General features: G+C 35.2%; 1 protein-coding gene across 1 annotated transcript; it reads right to left on the reverse strand.

Moving 5' to 3' along the window:
• Positions 1–628: 628 nt before the first annotated feature.
• Positions 629–15,846, reverse strand: LOC306868629 (zinc phosphodiesterase ELAC protein 2-like; the record flags this gene model as incomplete). Its single annotated transcript, XM_079414887.1, has 21 exons — positions 629–862; positions 2,044–2,188; positions 4,081–4,159; positions 6,211–6,331; positions 6,961–7,060; positions 7,184–7,272; positions 7,379–7,544; positions 7,755–7,840; positions 8,613–8,751; positions 8,824–8,922; positions 10,013–10,113; positions 10,220–10,292; positions 10,387–10,445; positions 10,578–10,633; positions 11,419–11,565; positions 11,682–11,750; positions 13,351–13,408; positions 13,544–13,608; positions 13,811–13,881; positions 14,019–14,069; positions 15,668–15,846. 21 exons carry the CDS (start codon positions 15,844–15,846, stop codon positions 629–631), a joined length of 2,187 nt encoding a protein of 728 aa, XP_079271013.1.
• Between the last annotated feature and the right edge of the window lie 417 nt (positions 15,847–16,263).

Raw genomic sequence — 16,263 nt, forward strand, 5'->3', positions numbered from 1 at the left:
CAGTTATCCAGGTCTATGTTTATTTCCCTAAAATAATTAGATATGCCTAAGCTGATCAGCCATTTCATAGACATAAATTAAAATATTTCATTCAGAAATGTACAAGTGCTTTTTTTCCCCACACACACCACTGCACTGTTTACTCGAAAAAACAAAACAAAAAAACTTCCTGATTCAAGCTAAACTGAAATTCTGCGTCACTCCCAAATGAAAATGCCAAACCTAACGTCTTCCTTTAGTGCTGAAATGTTTCTGTTTCAGTTTTAAAGTGCCTGGAGGGCTGAAATTAAAATGGCAAACTTTCAAAGGTTTAAGGTAGTGTACTTTGCCACTATCACTTTAGTCAAACCTGCAGCTTTATTCAAATCAATCGCAGCGGGACTGACTCCAGATCTGATCCCAGCCAGGAACCAATATGCTGTATTTCAGATTTGTCTTGAAACTCTTAGATTAAAGATTAATCTCCAGCTGCTTTAATCTCACCTTTTCCAGTCGGACTCTGCAGACTTCTACCCAACATGGTCCTTGTGATGTACATTTTAAGATCATAAGCCATTGGTTCAGTTTTTCCCCAGCCTGCCTTCTGATTGGTTGGGCTGATCTAACCTTCACCCTGATTGGTTGCCCATCAGTTCGTCTTAAGTCGTTTGATGGCTGCTTCCTGGTTGAGGTCATCTTGCTCTCTCTTGGCACCTTTGCTCATTTCATCAGGTTGTCGGCTCGTTCCAGACTCTCCGTTAGATGGAGGCTCAGCGGTCTTCTTCATCTCTCTCCTCTCCTCCATCTCTTCAATCTCCTCTGCAAACAATGCCTTCAGAGGCCGAATGAGCCGTGGAAGCATCGGGAAATCTCCAAATCGGATCTGTAACGTAAGGTAAGATCAAAAACTAAATAAAGGGATGGAGTAAAGGAAATAAATAAGGAAGGTATTATTTAAGTAAGGTAGGCTGTAAGAATGTAATTAAGGAAGTAAATTAACTAAGGAAGTAAGAAATTAAGAAGGAAGGAAATAACGGATGGAAATGAGGAACATAACTAAGGCAGTATGAAAGGAAGTACAGTAGGAACAAAGCACGTAAGTAATTAAGAAAGTAACTATGGAAGGAAGGAAGGAGGAAAATAACTAAGGATGAAAAGATGTAAGCAAGGAAGGATATAAGAAGTAACTGAGAAAAGAAGGTTGCAAGGAAGGAAATAACTAAGGATGGAAGTAAGGAGGGAAATTTCAAAGGAAAGAATGATGGAAGTACTGCAGGAAGTAACCAAGGAAGTTAAAGGATGGAAATAAAGAAATCATTAAAGGAGGAAGCAAAGAAGAATATAAGTAATGGAGAAAGTAACTGAGAAACGGAGGATGCAAGGAAGGAAATAACTAAGGAAGTAAGGTGGAAAATAACTAAGGAAGGAACGAAAGATGGATGGAAGTAATGCAGGAAGTAAATAAGGAAGGTGAGAAGCATGCAAGTAAAAAAGGAAATAACTAGGAAGAAAACAAAGAAGGATGTAAGTAATGAAGGAAGTTACTGAGAAAAAACAAGGAAGGAAATAACTAAGGATGGATGGATGGAGGAGTATAGGAAGGAACAAAGGATGGATGGAAGTAATCTAGGAAGTTATTAAGGAAGTAAAAAAAAAAAGGATGTACGTAAATCAGGAGATAAATAAGGATATAAGCAATAGAGAAACACTTTAAGGTGTCCTTGTTACACGTTACACGTACTTACTATTTTAATAACAATAAGCTATGCATAATTACATGCAAATAACCCAAAGCCAAACCCTAATCCTAACAATATAGTAAGTACACGTCATAGTTATTTAACATTACTCGGTACTTAAATGTATAATTACACCGTAACAAGGACACCTTAAAATAAAGCGTAACCCAAAGTAAATAGGGAATACCTAAGGAATGAATTAAGGAAGTGTGAAAGGATGTAAGCAATGTAGAAACTGAGGAAGTACGTACGAAAGGATACATTTAATTTAAGATAGATAGGAATAATTAGTTGTGAGTTTTCTATTATTTGACAATATCCTCACCCTCATGTGGTCGAAGGAGATCCCCACTTTGCCGTTGAAGTCGTCACTGAAGAGAGGGATCTTGGCGTACCTCTGACTGAAGTGATTTAACACGATGAACTCAGCGTTCATCTTCATCCCAATGCCGATAGCCTGAGACGTGGTGCTGGAAAGAGTTTCAGATTCAAACACCAATCACTGACAGAATCACGCATCCTCTCTGGAGACGACTAATACGCAACCCCAAACCTGAGGCTGAACATGAACACCTAAGAATGCTGTGCTGCAGTATAACTCTTGTTTTCCTCAACCATTTCTCACGTTCAAGGGCTGATGTAGGATCTGTTTTCTACAAAGCCTACAACACAAACCTGTAAATTTCAGCTGATAAAGCTAAACTGACCCTTCACCAAACTGGAAGACATTCTCCATCCTCTCAAGCAATCAATTCCTCGCTGAAACCCAAATGAATCTCCCTCAAAATCTCCAATCGATTTCACTCAGAAGCTCTCAGCGTTATTCAGCTCTTAAATTGGAAAGGGCCGCAGTGTGAGACACGGAGCAGTTCATTCATAGACCCGGTGCTCCAGAACTCCAGCAGACGACAAGGAACTCAATCAATGCTCATCTAAGAGGAGAATGCCACAACTTCAAGAGAGACCCACTTTAAAGGAGTCCTCCATCAGGAAGCACATTATCCACTGGGAAACCTGACCACTTTCATTTCAGAAGATTTTCGTCCTCTGCCTGCAATTGAGGGCACTTTTTTAGCTCTCAAATCAAAAGATGGTTTCATCTTCTTGTTTGTTTTGTTAGTTCGCAAATGGCCAATACAATCTCTTCACTCAAGACATGAGCTGTCCGTTAAGAGCTGTAGATTAACTATTACATTATTTATGGAGGAGAATTCATGCTGAAATGCATTCATTGCATAGGATGTCGATGGGAATTTAGCCACAATGAAAAGGCAATAACCTCATGACTTTATTTATATGTGAATTACAGCTCAAAAGTTCAGGGGCGGTACGATTTTTTCTCAAAGAAGTCTCTACTGCTCACTAAGGTTGCATTTATTTGATTAAAAATACTGTAAAAACTTAAATTGTGAAACATTATTACAGTTCAAAATAACTGCTTTCTACTTTTACGCTGCAATTTATTAAAAAGGTGAATTTTCATCAGTTTTCAGTATCACATGATGCTTTAGAAATCATTCTAATATACTGTTAAACATGTCTTATTATCAATGCTGAAAACAGTTGAGCTGCATCATATTATTTTGTGGAAACAGCAGCTGAAATTAATTTGAAAAATAATATTGTTGATTTAGGTTTGATCTGAACTGTTTGAGAGTCAAATTTTGTGATGCAGGCTGTAAAGAGAGCCTGCTATTGAAGGATGAGCGGTTAAAAACTGAAAATGTGAAGAGGCATTTACATGAAAATAAAGAAGTTGTTTTTCCTGCAGTACACGCAAAACTTGCAAGTCTCAGAATTGGTCATGAAAAACTCAAAAGAGATTTGGTTCAAAAGACTGACAAATATTTTAAATGAACAGAGCTGGCGTATTTGGGACTTAAAAGACACTTACTCAATATTAGCTAATTGAAAGAACTAACAAAACAACCTGAATTGAACTAAATAATAACACTATTGTCTTCTGCTTTATAGCTTAATCAAATTTGATCATACATCACAAATTTTGACACTGTTATTGAACAATAGAATTGAATCAAAATTGAACACACTTAAGCTGATAAATGACAATGTAGACTTTAGTGGAGCTGCTTATTACCAAATTTAGCATCTTTCATAATTAATGAACTTTACAGTTACTGAACACTGAACTGACTGGAGCTGAATAATGTCTTGTAAGATATGCTTTACAGCAGCATTTAGATTTGCCTCATATTTGAAGTTTATATAATCGATTCTGTTAATTACTTTGAAGCTGCTTTGCAACAATATGTATTGTATTATAAATAAAGGTGACTTGACAATCACTAACTTAATTAAAACACTTGCTGTGACCCTGCAGCTAGGTCTAGTGTCACGGACCCTGTGTCTCTTCTCGCACGCTTCTTCTTCCATCCCGTCCTCCAGTGTGGCTTCATGAATCAAAAGTGTTGCATTCTTGCCTGAGAGCAAACCAAGAGATGGATCAAACTCTCCCCACCACACACACACACACAGATAAATTACAGCTGACATGCTGTTCCCTCTCCTCCCCCCCATTGTAAAACACACACCAACACACTCCATTTTTCTCTCTAGAAATCAATCACGAGAAGTCCAGCGAGCGCTGAGATGACAAAGGCCTTTCCTAATGAGACGAGCAGACCAAACCATCTCCGGTGTTCAGGAGGGGAGTTCGGTTCAGGCTGAATATCCTCCATCACCGCCCGGACTCCCTCAGGAACCATTAAAGAGGTTTCTGTGACTGGGAGAACAGCGCTGAAGTGATTGATTACGTTGCTGATAAAGACGGGAAGCATCATTTAAACGCAGGCTTCATTTGTATCGATCCGCGAGTCACTATAGAGATTCAGGCGCAATTACAGACTCTCTCTTTCCTGCTGGACTGATGACCAGCTTCTCAATGACAGAATATTTTGAGGCAAAATTCTCTGTGGAAATAGACGCCGTTTGGTTTTTCTGAGAGTTCAGACTGAAAATCATCCCTAAAAATGTAACTATAAATCTTACAGCATGGAAAATATAATTGTGCATCTTAATAAATTAATGAGTGAGAGTTTGAGAGCCTTTGGGTTGACATATCACGTCAAGAACATTTTCTGGCTCCCATTTCAATCGCACGATCTTTCAACATTTCTTCTCTCTCAAATGCCTTGTCCAAATACCCACACTTGCACGACAGGATGTAAGTGCGCAAGACTGTCCCATGTTTTAAAAACGACAAAGCGCAGTACCCACACTAAATACAGCTCCGGAGTGCTATTCCAGGCTTAGTGTATCCCATCATGCATCATGTTCTGGAATAAATCGTGAGATTTTTGCAGAGATCTCACGAGAGATCACAGAGACCTTTCTGATGCAAGTTAAATATTAATATAATAATTAGATATTACATATAATTTGGTAGAAAAACAAAGTGTTGCACGTTTTATTGGTATAAAGATGAGCAGTGGTGATATTTATTTTACATTTGCAACTGCTTTTCATCACTTAATTAGAGCACCACAAATTACAATTGTGTCATGCTATAGGGACTACTGGCCAGACATTTAGAATTTGATTTAAAAATGCAAAGTATTTCAAATAAAAATAAAGCTATGTAAACACTTGCATTTTTACAACACTATAAGTGTGTCCCATCAAGTAATGAAAAGTTCGACACGCACTTATTGTCTTCGTCCGGTTTTATTAATATTATGAATTAGTTATTTTAATTTCTTGTTGTATTTTTGTCAGTTTTTAATATTATATTTCAGATCGAGTTTATTTTATTTTAAACAACATTAAAATAATCAAATTGTTAGTAGGATTATTATTAACAGATACAACTTTTGATTTTAATAGCACATTACTGAATATTAATAGAATATTTGTAAATGCCGAAATTAATAAAAATAAATAAATAAATGCTTTAGGTATTTAAGTATTTTTATTTTTAATTCATGATAACTAATGTAGTTAAATAATGCTAGCTATTTCATTAGTTATTTTATTTGTATGTTGATTATAACTTCATGAATCAGAGAAAAATAATTAAAAATGATTAACTCAAACGTAAAAGCATCAGTGCATTATATCTAGAAACTATCACATTTTAGCCAATTTTACCCCTTTCATCTACTTAGTACATTATAATATGCATGTACAGTACACGTGTGCAAATGCACGAGTGGTCAGTGTGTGTTTGTGCATGTGGTTTTTACCTGTACACGTGTGCAAATGCATGAGTGGTCAGTGTGTGTTTGTGCATGTGGTTTTTACCTGTACATGTGTGCAAATGCACGAGTGGTCAGTGTGTGTTTGTGCATGTGGTTTTTACCTGTACATGTGTGCAAATGCATGAGTGGTCAGTGTGTGTTTGTGCATGTGGTTTTTACCTGTACATGTGTGCAAATGCACGAGTGGTCAGTGTGTGTTTGTGCATGTGGTTTTTACCTGTACATGTGTGCAAATGCATGAGTGGTCAGTGTGTGTTTGTGCATGTGGTTTTTACCTATATTAACGACAGCATCGCAGGGCATGGTGTCTCCAGAGAACACGAGCTGCCAACCAGACTGATGCGTCAAACTGCAGGCGAACGCGTTCTTACAGTGACGAACATAACACGTCTGAAACTGCACAATCACGAGAAAGAGAGGTTTCAGTAGCTATAAATCACAACATGCTCATGCACTCTTTATTCATTAAGAATCGACAGTAACCTGAAGGGTCTGCTAGCAGATATTTAAAGATTTGTGTATAATATTTTGTTGTTGATATAAAATTCACCAACATCAGATTATTTTAAATGTACATTTTTTATTGCCATTAAGACCAAACCCATATACTTTGTGAGTATAAGAGGACTAGAAGACAGTATTTGAATTGCTTCTCTGAGTGAAAATAGCAACAGACATTTGATCAGTTATTACATTGGTGCATGTAAATAAATGATCAAATATCAAATCAAGCTACTTTTTTTGTTACTTTTTGCATTAAATGTTTTACATTTCACGTTTTGTTGAAATCGTAGTTGATAAAATAAAAAGATTTCAGAGCAATAAATATCAAGATGAAACGCGATTTACTACGGCTCTGAATATTAAATGCCACTCCATCTGAAATCACGTGATGGAAGTTTACTACTAATCACAGAACCGGCTTTACTGACGAGATGCGCAAGATAATCGCATTTGATAGCCCTAATTAGACATCTCCAAAAACAAAAACTATGACCACAAATAGCTATACAGTCCATACAGACCTTGACCAGGTCATTCTTCTTCAGAACAGTCCGAATGAAGGATTTGGTCTCGACTTTGGGGATCTCAGCGCCATCACACAAAAACATTGATGGGATAATACTGGAACGATAAGTGTCTAGGACAACTTAGTTTACATAATTTACTTTCAATTGTAAGTATTACATGTGTTCTCACAGAAAGATAGAAAAAGAATAAAGATAGAATGATATTTTTCTCTCGTACTTGATCTGGCTGAGGATCTGCTGGCAGTGATCATGATACTGGTTCAACCACGTCATGATCTGGACAGGAGCGATCAGGTACAGAGGCGTCTGATACAGATACAGTAGAGAGTGAGAAGTGCAGAAAGTTTTACTCTGAGGAAATTAAATGTCAGGCTGCGGACGTGTTCTTGTCTTTCTGCTCTTCTAAATCAACACATTCATCCTCCTTCTCTCTCTCTGATTCGGTAGAAAGCTCACCAGACGAGGAGACGGACGCAGCCGCCTGGAACTTTCTGCATTCCTCAACTTCCTCTAAGAAGTTTGGCACTTCGGCTACTTCCTTCACAAACTCCTCAGAGTCGCAGGATGGGATGGCATCTCTACACACACACACACACACACACACACACACACACGAGAAAAGTTGATGAAGCTGTAAAAATTAATAAACTCACAATTTTTGCCTTTTTGCACACTATTAGCTTACAAAACAAGCTTGAGTATAAAGGGCCACAATAAAACTGTCAATTAAAAGCTAGACTTTTTGCACAGTATCTGTGACACGCTGCCGACTGTTGACCTGAACTGACCTTTGCCACTCCAGTTTGGGCCGAAGCTGAAACTTCACCAGACACTCGGCTCTGACGTTAGGAACGTGGAGAGAAGCCGGCGGCTCCTACAACAATGACAAACAACACACTGATTAATAAATGATTAATTAATCTTTCCTTACAGATTGGGAAAAATAGAGAAAAAAACACACAATCAATTAAACTAGAAATAAAACCATATGAAAATAAACTAATTAAATAAAAAAAATATATTAAATTAAATCAGAAGAAAATTATATTAAAGTACATTAAGCATATTAAGCATAATAAATATTAAATTACAAAAATAAAAATTTGAAATTAAAATTAGAAAATATTATATTAAAATACAAATAAGATATTAAATCAGAATAAAAAGAAATACTGATAAATAACTGAAACGTTCCCAAAAGCAATGGTTAAAATCTAATAAAACTGACCTGTAAAGAGACTACTTAATATTAGATAATAAAAAAAAAACTAATAATAATAAATTAAATTAGAAGTGATGAACTGAGTAAATCTGGGGGGGGACAAAATATCAAAATGAGAAAAGTAGTAATATTAAACGCATAAAGAAAAAAAAAAACACATGAGAATAAATAATTGATAAATAAAAATAAATAAATAAAAAATCCCAATTGGCAATGGTTAAAATCTAAATCAAACTAACCTGTAACAGAAACTATGTATTAATAAATAATAAATTATAAAAACAAAAATTTTTAAAAAAATGGTCTAAATTGAACTGTAACATTTCATATTAAATTAGCATACAATATGAAATTAAATGAGCAAGAATGCATTACAAAAAAACCCTTAAATGAATAAAAGTGGCATGAGTTTGTGGTGCCATACTTTGGTCTTGTAGAGTTTGAGCAGAGGTAAGATCTCAGGATGGATGAGGTTGAGCTGCGTCTGGAGCTTGTGACTGCGGGTGTTATGAGGCGTGAACGTCTGCTCGTTCATCACCAGATGCTCAGTGCTGCTGGGAAACCTGAGACACAACAGACGCTTGTCACACACACACACACACACACACGATCAGATCGGTGTGAGATCGCTGTACCTCTCCATCCAGCTCTTGTACTCCTCCGTATCCAGCACTGACTCAGGGGTCATGTGAACCACGAGAGCCGCCGAATCCTCCGATCCGCCCGTCTGATACCTGCACACGTCACAATATTAGATATATACAGAGAAACCAGGCCTCATTTCTCTACAGCAAGGGTCTCCAGCATGTCGCTCGCGAGCTAACAGTAGCTCATGGCCAGACTGGAGGTAGCTGGCCGAGACTTACTTGACATATCGGCCTAAAGGTTACTTTAATTATCCCATTTCAGATTTTAATTATCATTAAACCCATATTTGATTATCGCGATTTGAAAAACTCACAGTAAATACTGCTCAGTTTAGTAGTTTCGTTTTGTGTGAGGCAGACTGCTGAGGGAAAGTATATGAAAGAATGTATGATTGAATTATTTGTATGAATTCCTAATAGGAAAGTTTCTTTGACATTTGCTTTCCATCTTCCCTCCGAGTAATAATGCAGTGTTTAGAAGCGCAGTTTCCTTTACAGAGGTTACCGTAGAAACAGCTCTATTTCTGCAGCTCATAAGCGCCACCTGCTGTCAAACTGTGGATTTACAACATCATTCAGGCTTTCTGCCGTATTTTTTGTTCAGAAAATTGACCAAATTTTTATTGTAAATCTTAACCAGTCGATGGAAAATAGGCTACCTTATTATCAGAAGTGTTGAGATTTTTAGAATGCACATTAGAACTGTTTATGGAGCAGATAAAATTTAATTTATCATTCTGACTCATCCTTTTTATAAAAAAAATATATATTAAAAGGCTGAAATGTTGCAATTTTATTTTTAAAAATGGTCAAAACTTTATTAGATGTCAGTAGATAACATGTTATGAATATTTTTTTGTTAGTTTAAAATCTGACCATCATTTTCTAATGTTTTTATGCCATTATTTTTTGTTTATGCAAACAAAAAGTGCATAGTGCTGCTAATTAAATCTGTTGGCTTTTGTCATAAAACTTGGCAAAAAATGATTTCAGTGTGTGTATCAGTACTTGTTTAATATTTCCAGCACATTTTAACAAAGCCGTGTATAACAGTTTGGATTTAAGAGATTGAAGTATTGTATAATATGGGTAGCTCTCAGCCGCTTTCATTTTTAAAAAGTAGCTCCCGAATGAAATAAAGTTGGAGACCCCTGCTCTACTGGAAACATCAGTTGACCGATTGGTGCAGAGCGGCTGTATGAAGTCTTCTGATGGACAGTCGACGACTATGAAAACAGGTCCGGGATCAGCCGGAGTGCACAGCTCCTCGGGTCGGATCTGAAACGCACGCTGCACGGTGAGCTGGGAAACCAGGAGATCAGCTCTGGAGTCTGCAGCTACTACAGGTGTTTTCTGCAGAACTGAAAAATCAACTCTCAGTCACCTCTTTTCCTTCATGCGTCACAGTTTTTCCAGCTTTCAGAGCTTCGATTATGGGTCCAATGGCTGCTGATCCTCTACAAGTGAAGCAGGAAACAAAAGCAATGCTCTAAATAATGCGTGTGTGTGTTACATTTCAGTCCTGAACACAATCAGATATCAGACACTTACACCGGCAGGCCCATCTCTTTAGCTTTCAGTGCCATCAAGTTCCCTTTCTTCGGGTGCAACTGAGGAAACATTAGATAGAAAATATGCTCTTGAGCACCATTTGGTCTTAAAAGGTGAAAAGACACATTTACAATCATTGTGTGGCTGGAGAAAAGCGTCTCATTGATGCGTTTCAGATCGTTTCTGTTCACCTCACACACGTAAGCCACCACGAGAGACGAACCTCTAGTTATCTTTTCTTTGCCTTCTGTGGAGAGAGGAGAAGAATAAATTAGTTCTGCTGCTCTCTTAACGCACAAAAAACATGGATATGAGACACATGTAAATGCTAACGCTTTAGGAAAATAAGAAGTTTGTTAAAAGGTTTGTTGAAATTTAGACATTTCCATTTATCTAGATCTAGATTAACTATCTAGATCAAATGCAATGAAAATCATCATTTTGATAACATAATAATAACATAATAAACAAAGTATTTGTTTAGATCAATTTTGAAATTGATCAGCACAAACTAAGTAGTTCAAATGTTTGTGAAAGTGAAGAAATTATTTTAATCATTTTAGCATAATTATAAGACAAAATGAAATTCAGACTGATTTAAAAAAAAATATAAAAAAAAATAAATAAAACAATGTAATTCAAATGCAACATTTATTATTATTTTTTTCTTCTTCTTTGGACATATATATATATATATATATATATATATGTATATATATATATATATATATATATATATATATATATATATCTCAATATAATGGACAATTAAAATTTACATGAAAAGTGAACTTTTAATTAAAATGACATTTTTTGGAAAATTATCAACACAATTATCTTATCATCATCATCATTATTATATTTTATTATTTATTAGTAATATACGTAAAAAAAATAATTAAATATAAATTAGTAATACACTAATACATTTACATTTCCCTTTTAAACGACACAGTTTGTGATTTCAAACCATTTCTTTGGTCATATAGCTCCAGCAGCTCATAAAGCAGTGTGATGTGTGTGTTGTCTCGCCTGGACAGGCTGATCTTCTGCTGGTGTTGAGACCCTGACTCTCCTCGAGATCTTCCAGTCTCATGAGCGCCTCCTTCTGGCTGCTGTTAGGACTGCTGCCACGTCCAGAGCCTGGAGAACGGCTGCTGGCCTCCGCCTTACACTCAGCTAGTTTTAAAACATTTATATTTGAGAATGGTGTAAAAACCACGCACACACACAGCACATTATGTCATTGTTTTTAAACGTTCATGGTGGGGAACAGCGAAAACATGAGGTGACACTCACAGAAGAGAGGAACCTGACGGTCATCGTGTCGTCTTTGTATTGAGGTTCTGTATACGGTCTGACAGCTGCAGACGGAAATAAAATAAACACTATTAGAGTATTTATATACTAACTGTTTCAGATAGCTTTTATTTCAGTTTTAATTTTAATAAGATTCATTTTTATTTATTCTTCTTTGGGGGGGGGGGGGGGGGGGGGGTTATGTGCTTTTTATATTTAATTCAAGTTTAAGTTTATTTTAAATAGAACTGAGTTAAATTTAAGTTTAGTTGAGATACGTTATATTAAGTTTATCTGAGTTAAGTTTAAACTGAGTTGAGTTGTTTAATTTAAACTAAGTTAAATTCAATTTTAATTAAGTTGAATTGTTTAATTTAAATTGAGTTGCGATATGTTTATGACAAGTTGAGCTGAGCTGAATTTAAATTGAGTTAATTTTAGTCAAGTTCAGTTAAGTTTAATTTAAACTAAGTTCAGTTAAGTTTAATTTAAATTGAGTTGAGATGTTTATGATGAGTTGAGCTGAACTGAATTTAAGTTTAATTTAGCTTAAGTTTAGTCGAGCTGAGCTCAATTTAAATTGAGTTAATTTTAGTCAAGTTCAGTTAAGTTTAATTTAAATTGAGTTCAGTTAAGTTTAATTTAAATTGAGTTCAGTTACGTTTAATTTAAATTGAGTTGAGATGTTTATGATGAGTTGAGCTGAACTGAATTTAAGTTTAATTTAGCTTAAGTTTAGTCGAGCTGAGCTCAATTTAAATTGAGTTAATTTTAGTCCAGTTCAGTTAAGTTTAATTTAAATTGAGTTCAGTTAAGTTTAATTTAAATTGAGTTGAGATGTTTATGATGAGTTGAGCTGAACTGAATTTAAGTTTAATTTAGCTTAAGTTTAGTCGAGCTGAGCTCAATTTAAATTGAGTTAATTTTAGTCAAGTTCAGTTAAGTTTAATTTAAATTGAGTTGAGATGTTTATGATGAGTTGAGCTGAACTGAATTTAAGTTTAATTTAGCTTATTTAAGTTTAGTCGAGCTGAGCTCAATTTAAATTGAGTTAATTTTAGTCAAGTTCAGTTAAGTTTAATTTAAATTGAGTTGAGATGTTTATGATGAGTTGAGCTGAGCTGAATTTAAGTTTAATTTAGCTTATTTAAGTTTAGTCGAGCTGAGCTCAATTTAAATTGAGTTAATTTTAGTCAAGTTCAGTTAAGTTTAATTTAAACTAAGTTCAGTTAAGTTTAATTTAAATTGAGTTGAGATGTTTATGATGAGTTGAGCTGAACTGAATTTAAGTTTAATTTAGCTTAAGTTTAGTCGAGATGAGCTCAATTTAAATTGAGTTAATTTTAGTCAAGTTCAGTTAAGTTTAATTTAAATTGAGTTGAGATGTTTATGATGAACTGAACTGAATTTAATTAAGTTTAATTTAGCTTAGTTAAGTTTAGTTGAGCCGAGCCAAGTTAATTTAATTTACACTGAGTTAAGTTAAGGTTAAGTTTTAATATTAACTCAAGTTTGCTTAATGTTTTCCATCTGATATATGGTATCTAATTTATTTCTGATTTATTACAATTACCAAAAATGGTTTATAATAGATTCAGTTTTTGTTTTAGTAAACAGTAACAACACTGCATCTAATCCATAGGAGAGGATAATGGTGGACTTTACCAAGTTTAATGTCTTCCAGCTGCCCTGAAAACACTCGTATGGCTTGTAAATATTTCTCCTGAAACAACAAAACAGAATTCAGTTAAACACTAAAAAGAGAATCAACAAAACTCTCCAAACTCTTTGCTTATTTTGTAGTGAGAAAGACACAGAGATCTGCATAAAATGCACGTGTAATGTAGACAGACGGTACCAGCTGCGGGGGTCCTGAGAGGACACACTGAGGGACTCCAGTGTCTTTGAGGGTCAGGATCAATCCTGCACACACGAAACACAGAACGAGCCGGTCACACAGGGAACAGAGCAAACACACAGTCTCTAATCATGTGAGGAAACATGGACTGTGAATGGCTGCAAATCAGACAGTAAAGTTTTCAATCAGCTTCATAAACAGCCATGAAAGTGGCATTACTTATACAGAAAAAGCTTCAAATGCAACAGAATAAAGTCCCAGTCTGACCTGATAAACCGCCGACCGTCTCCCAGCTCACCCTGGTGAGGAAGATGTTGTCCAAGCGTGCAATTTTCATTCTGAATTCAACAAGAACACACACACTTTACAATCTGCAGTTTCATATCCACACACAATTCACCAAATGCTTGTTTTGCTCTCTGATCAGATCTTTATAAGATGTCGAGGAGTAAAACAGTGTTAGTTTATCTCTTACTTGTGTTCCTGCATCAGCCTCTGTGTTCCTTCACCACAGTTAAACAGATACCTGCATACGAAAAACATGCTTTATTAATAACACTGTAGAATAACTTTCATTAACAAACATTATATACTGCTTAGACAGTAAGTGCTTCATGCATATTCAAATATATGAAAATATAGAAATGCATTTATATATTCATTAAACAAATGCTTTTAGCAAAGTCAGATAAGTGTATGAATCAAGAATGTCATGCCATTTTCATTTCTGATCTCTAAACAATGAGTTTTGTTTTTAAATGAAAGATACAGTAAGTGGTTTGATATATTCCAAAAATTAATAATATGATGATATTTAATTTACAGCTACTAGTCAACACTGCTTTTTGTAAAAACCTGTAAAATCATTCCTCAACTAATGTACTCACATTGTTACATTATATCAAATTTAGCAGTAAATTATTCTGAAGTATCATTATACATTTTAAATCATATATTGATAAGTTTGATTTATTGTTATAAAAGTATATAATATATTTTTATACTTTTACATTTTATACAAAGCAAATAATGCACATCTCTGTTTATAAAGTACTGATTTGTTAAGCATTACATAATATGATCATGTTTGCACTATTATTAATTTTATACAGCATTATTACTATTATTGTTATAACTAATTATTTTTAATATTGGTTTATTAATTAATAACATTATATAATCAATTTCCTCTATTTATTCATTAATAATTCACCAACAAATTATATATACTGCTTAGATGTTCAGTGATTGCTGTATACTCAAATATGAATAAGTAGATGCTTTTATCGAAGGCAAACACATGAATTAATTAAAGTTGCAGATATTTTTATTTGTGTGCGTGCGTAATTTAATTTTTTTTCAAACGAAAATTAAATGTGTATATAAATAATAAAATAAATAATAGATAGTCAATTTTCTATATTTATTCATATTTGTGTCCCAAAAGCAGTCTTAAGTCGCTGGGGTATATTTGTAGCAATAGCCAAAAATGCATTGTATGGGTCAAAATTATTGATTTTTCTTTTATGCCAAAAATCAATATTAAGTAAAGATCATGTTCCATGAAGATATTTTGTAAATTTCTTACCGTGAACTTAATTTTTGATTAGTAATATGCATTGCTAAGAACATAATTTGGACAACTTTAAAGGCGTTTTTCCTCAATATTTAGATTTTTTTGCACCCTCAGATTCCAGATTTTCAAATAGTTGCATCCCAGCCAAATATTGTCCTATCATAACAAACCATACATCAATGGAAAGATTATTTATTCATGATGATGTATACACTTAAGACTGGTTTTGTGGTCCAGGGTCACATTTTTAAATGCATGGCATACTTCTGTTTATAAACTACTGGTTTGTTAAGCGCTGCATAATGTGATAGTTTCTTAATGTTATGAGTCTTATTACAAAGATCTGCCTATAAATTTACCTATATTAATATTATAATTTGGCATGTCATTGAACCCTGCTTCACACGTTTTCATATTTTTCCATACTATACTCAACATCAGCTACTTATGCATTAAACCTAATCATGATGATTACTGGTGAAGGCTGTTATGAAGTGTAATATATATCAGAGATGTGACTGTGATACTGAGCGAGGATCAGGGCGCACCTGTTATACTCAGAGAAGACATACAGCGAGGCTCCGTTGTCTCTGCTCCCGGAGCCCACCACCTGCACATAGACGGTGGATGGCCCGTGCAGCTCGCCCTGCCTGCGGTTCTCCTTCATCTTCACATGGCGCAGGGTGTCTCTGACAGCTCTGCTCTTCCTGGAGGACTGAGTTTGCATCAGTCTGCCGGATACCTGCAGCACAGGCTCTTTACACGCTCCAGCAGAACTTAATCATCGCGCGGCGGCTACGAGGAGCGGCTCATCACCGCGACTTCTGCTCGAGAAACTCAAATATCACGGCCGATGGCCTGTTAGTTTAGCTGTAGAGAACAGCAGGGTGGAGGACTCACGTGTGTGTTGATGCTGGACGCGCTTCCGACGGACGCTGATGACCATTGACGCACGTGGAAATAGAACTATATTTACAAACCATTATAATATAATATAACTACATGTTAAAATGGTTGTCTGGCTCTAGTAAAATAGGCATAGCGGCCCTTAAAGGTAGTCAGGTTTGATTATTCTTCTATTTTAACTCTTCACTGCGTATTTTTAATTAAATGTCTATTAAAGTGGGATGTTAAATCAACGAGT

This window comes from Barbus barbus, assembly GCF_936440315.1.
Source record: "Barbus barbus genome assembly, chromosome: 4".
Lineage (NCBI taxonomy): Eukaryota > Metazoa > Chordata > Actinopteri > Cypriniformes > Cyprinidae > Barbus > Barbus barbus.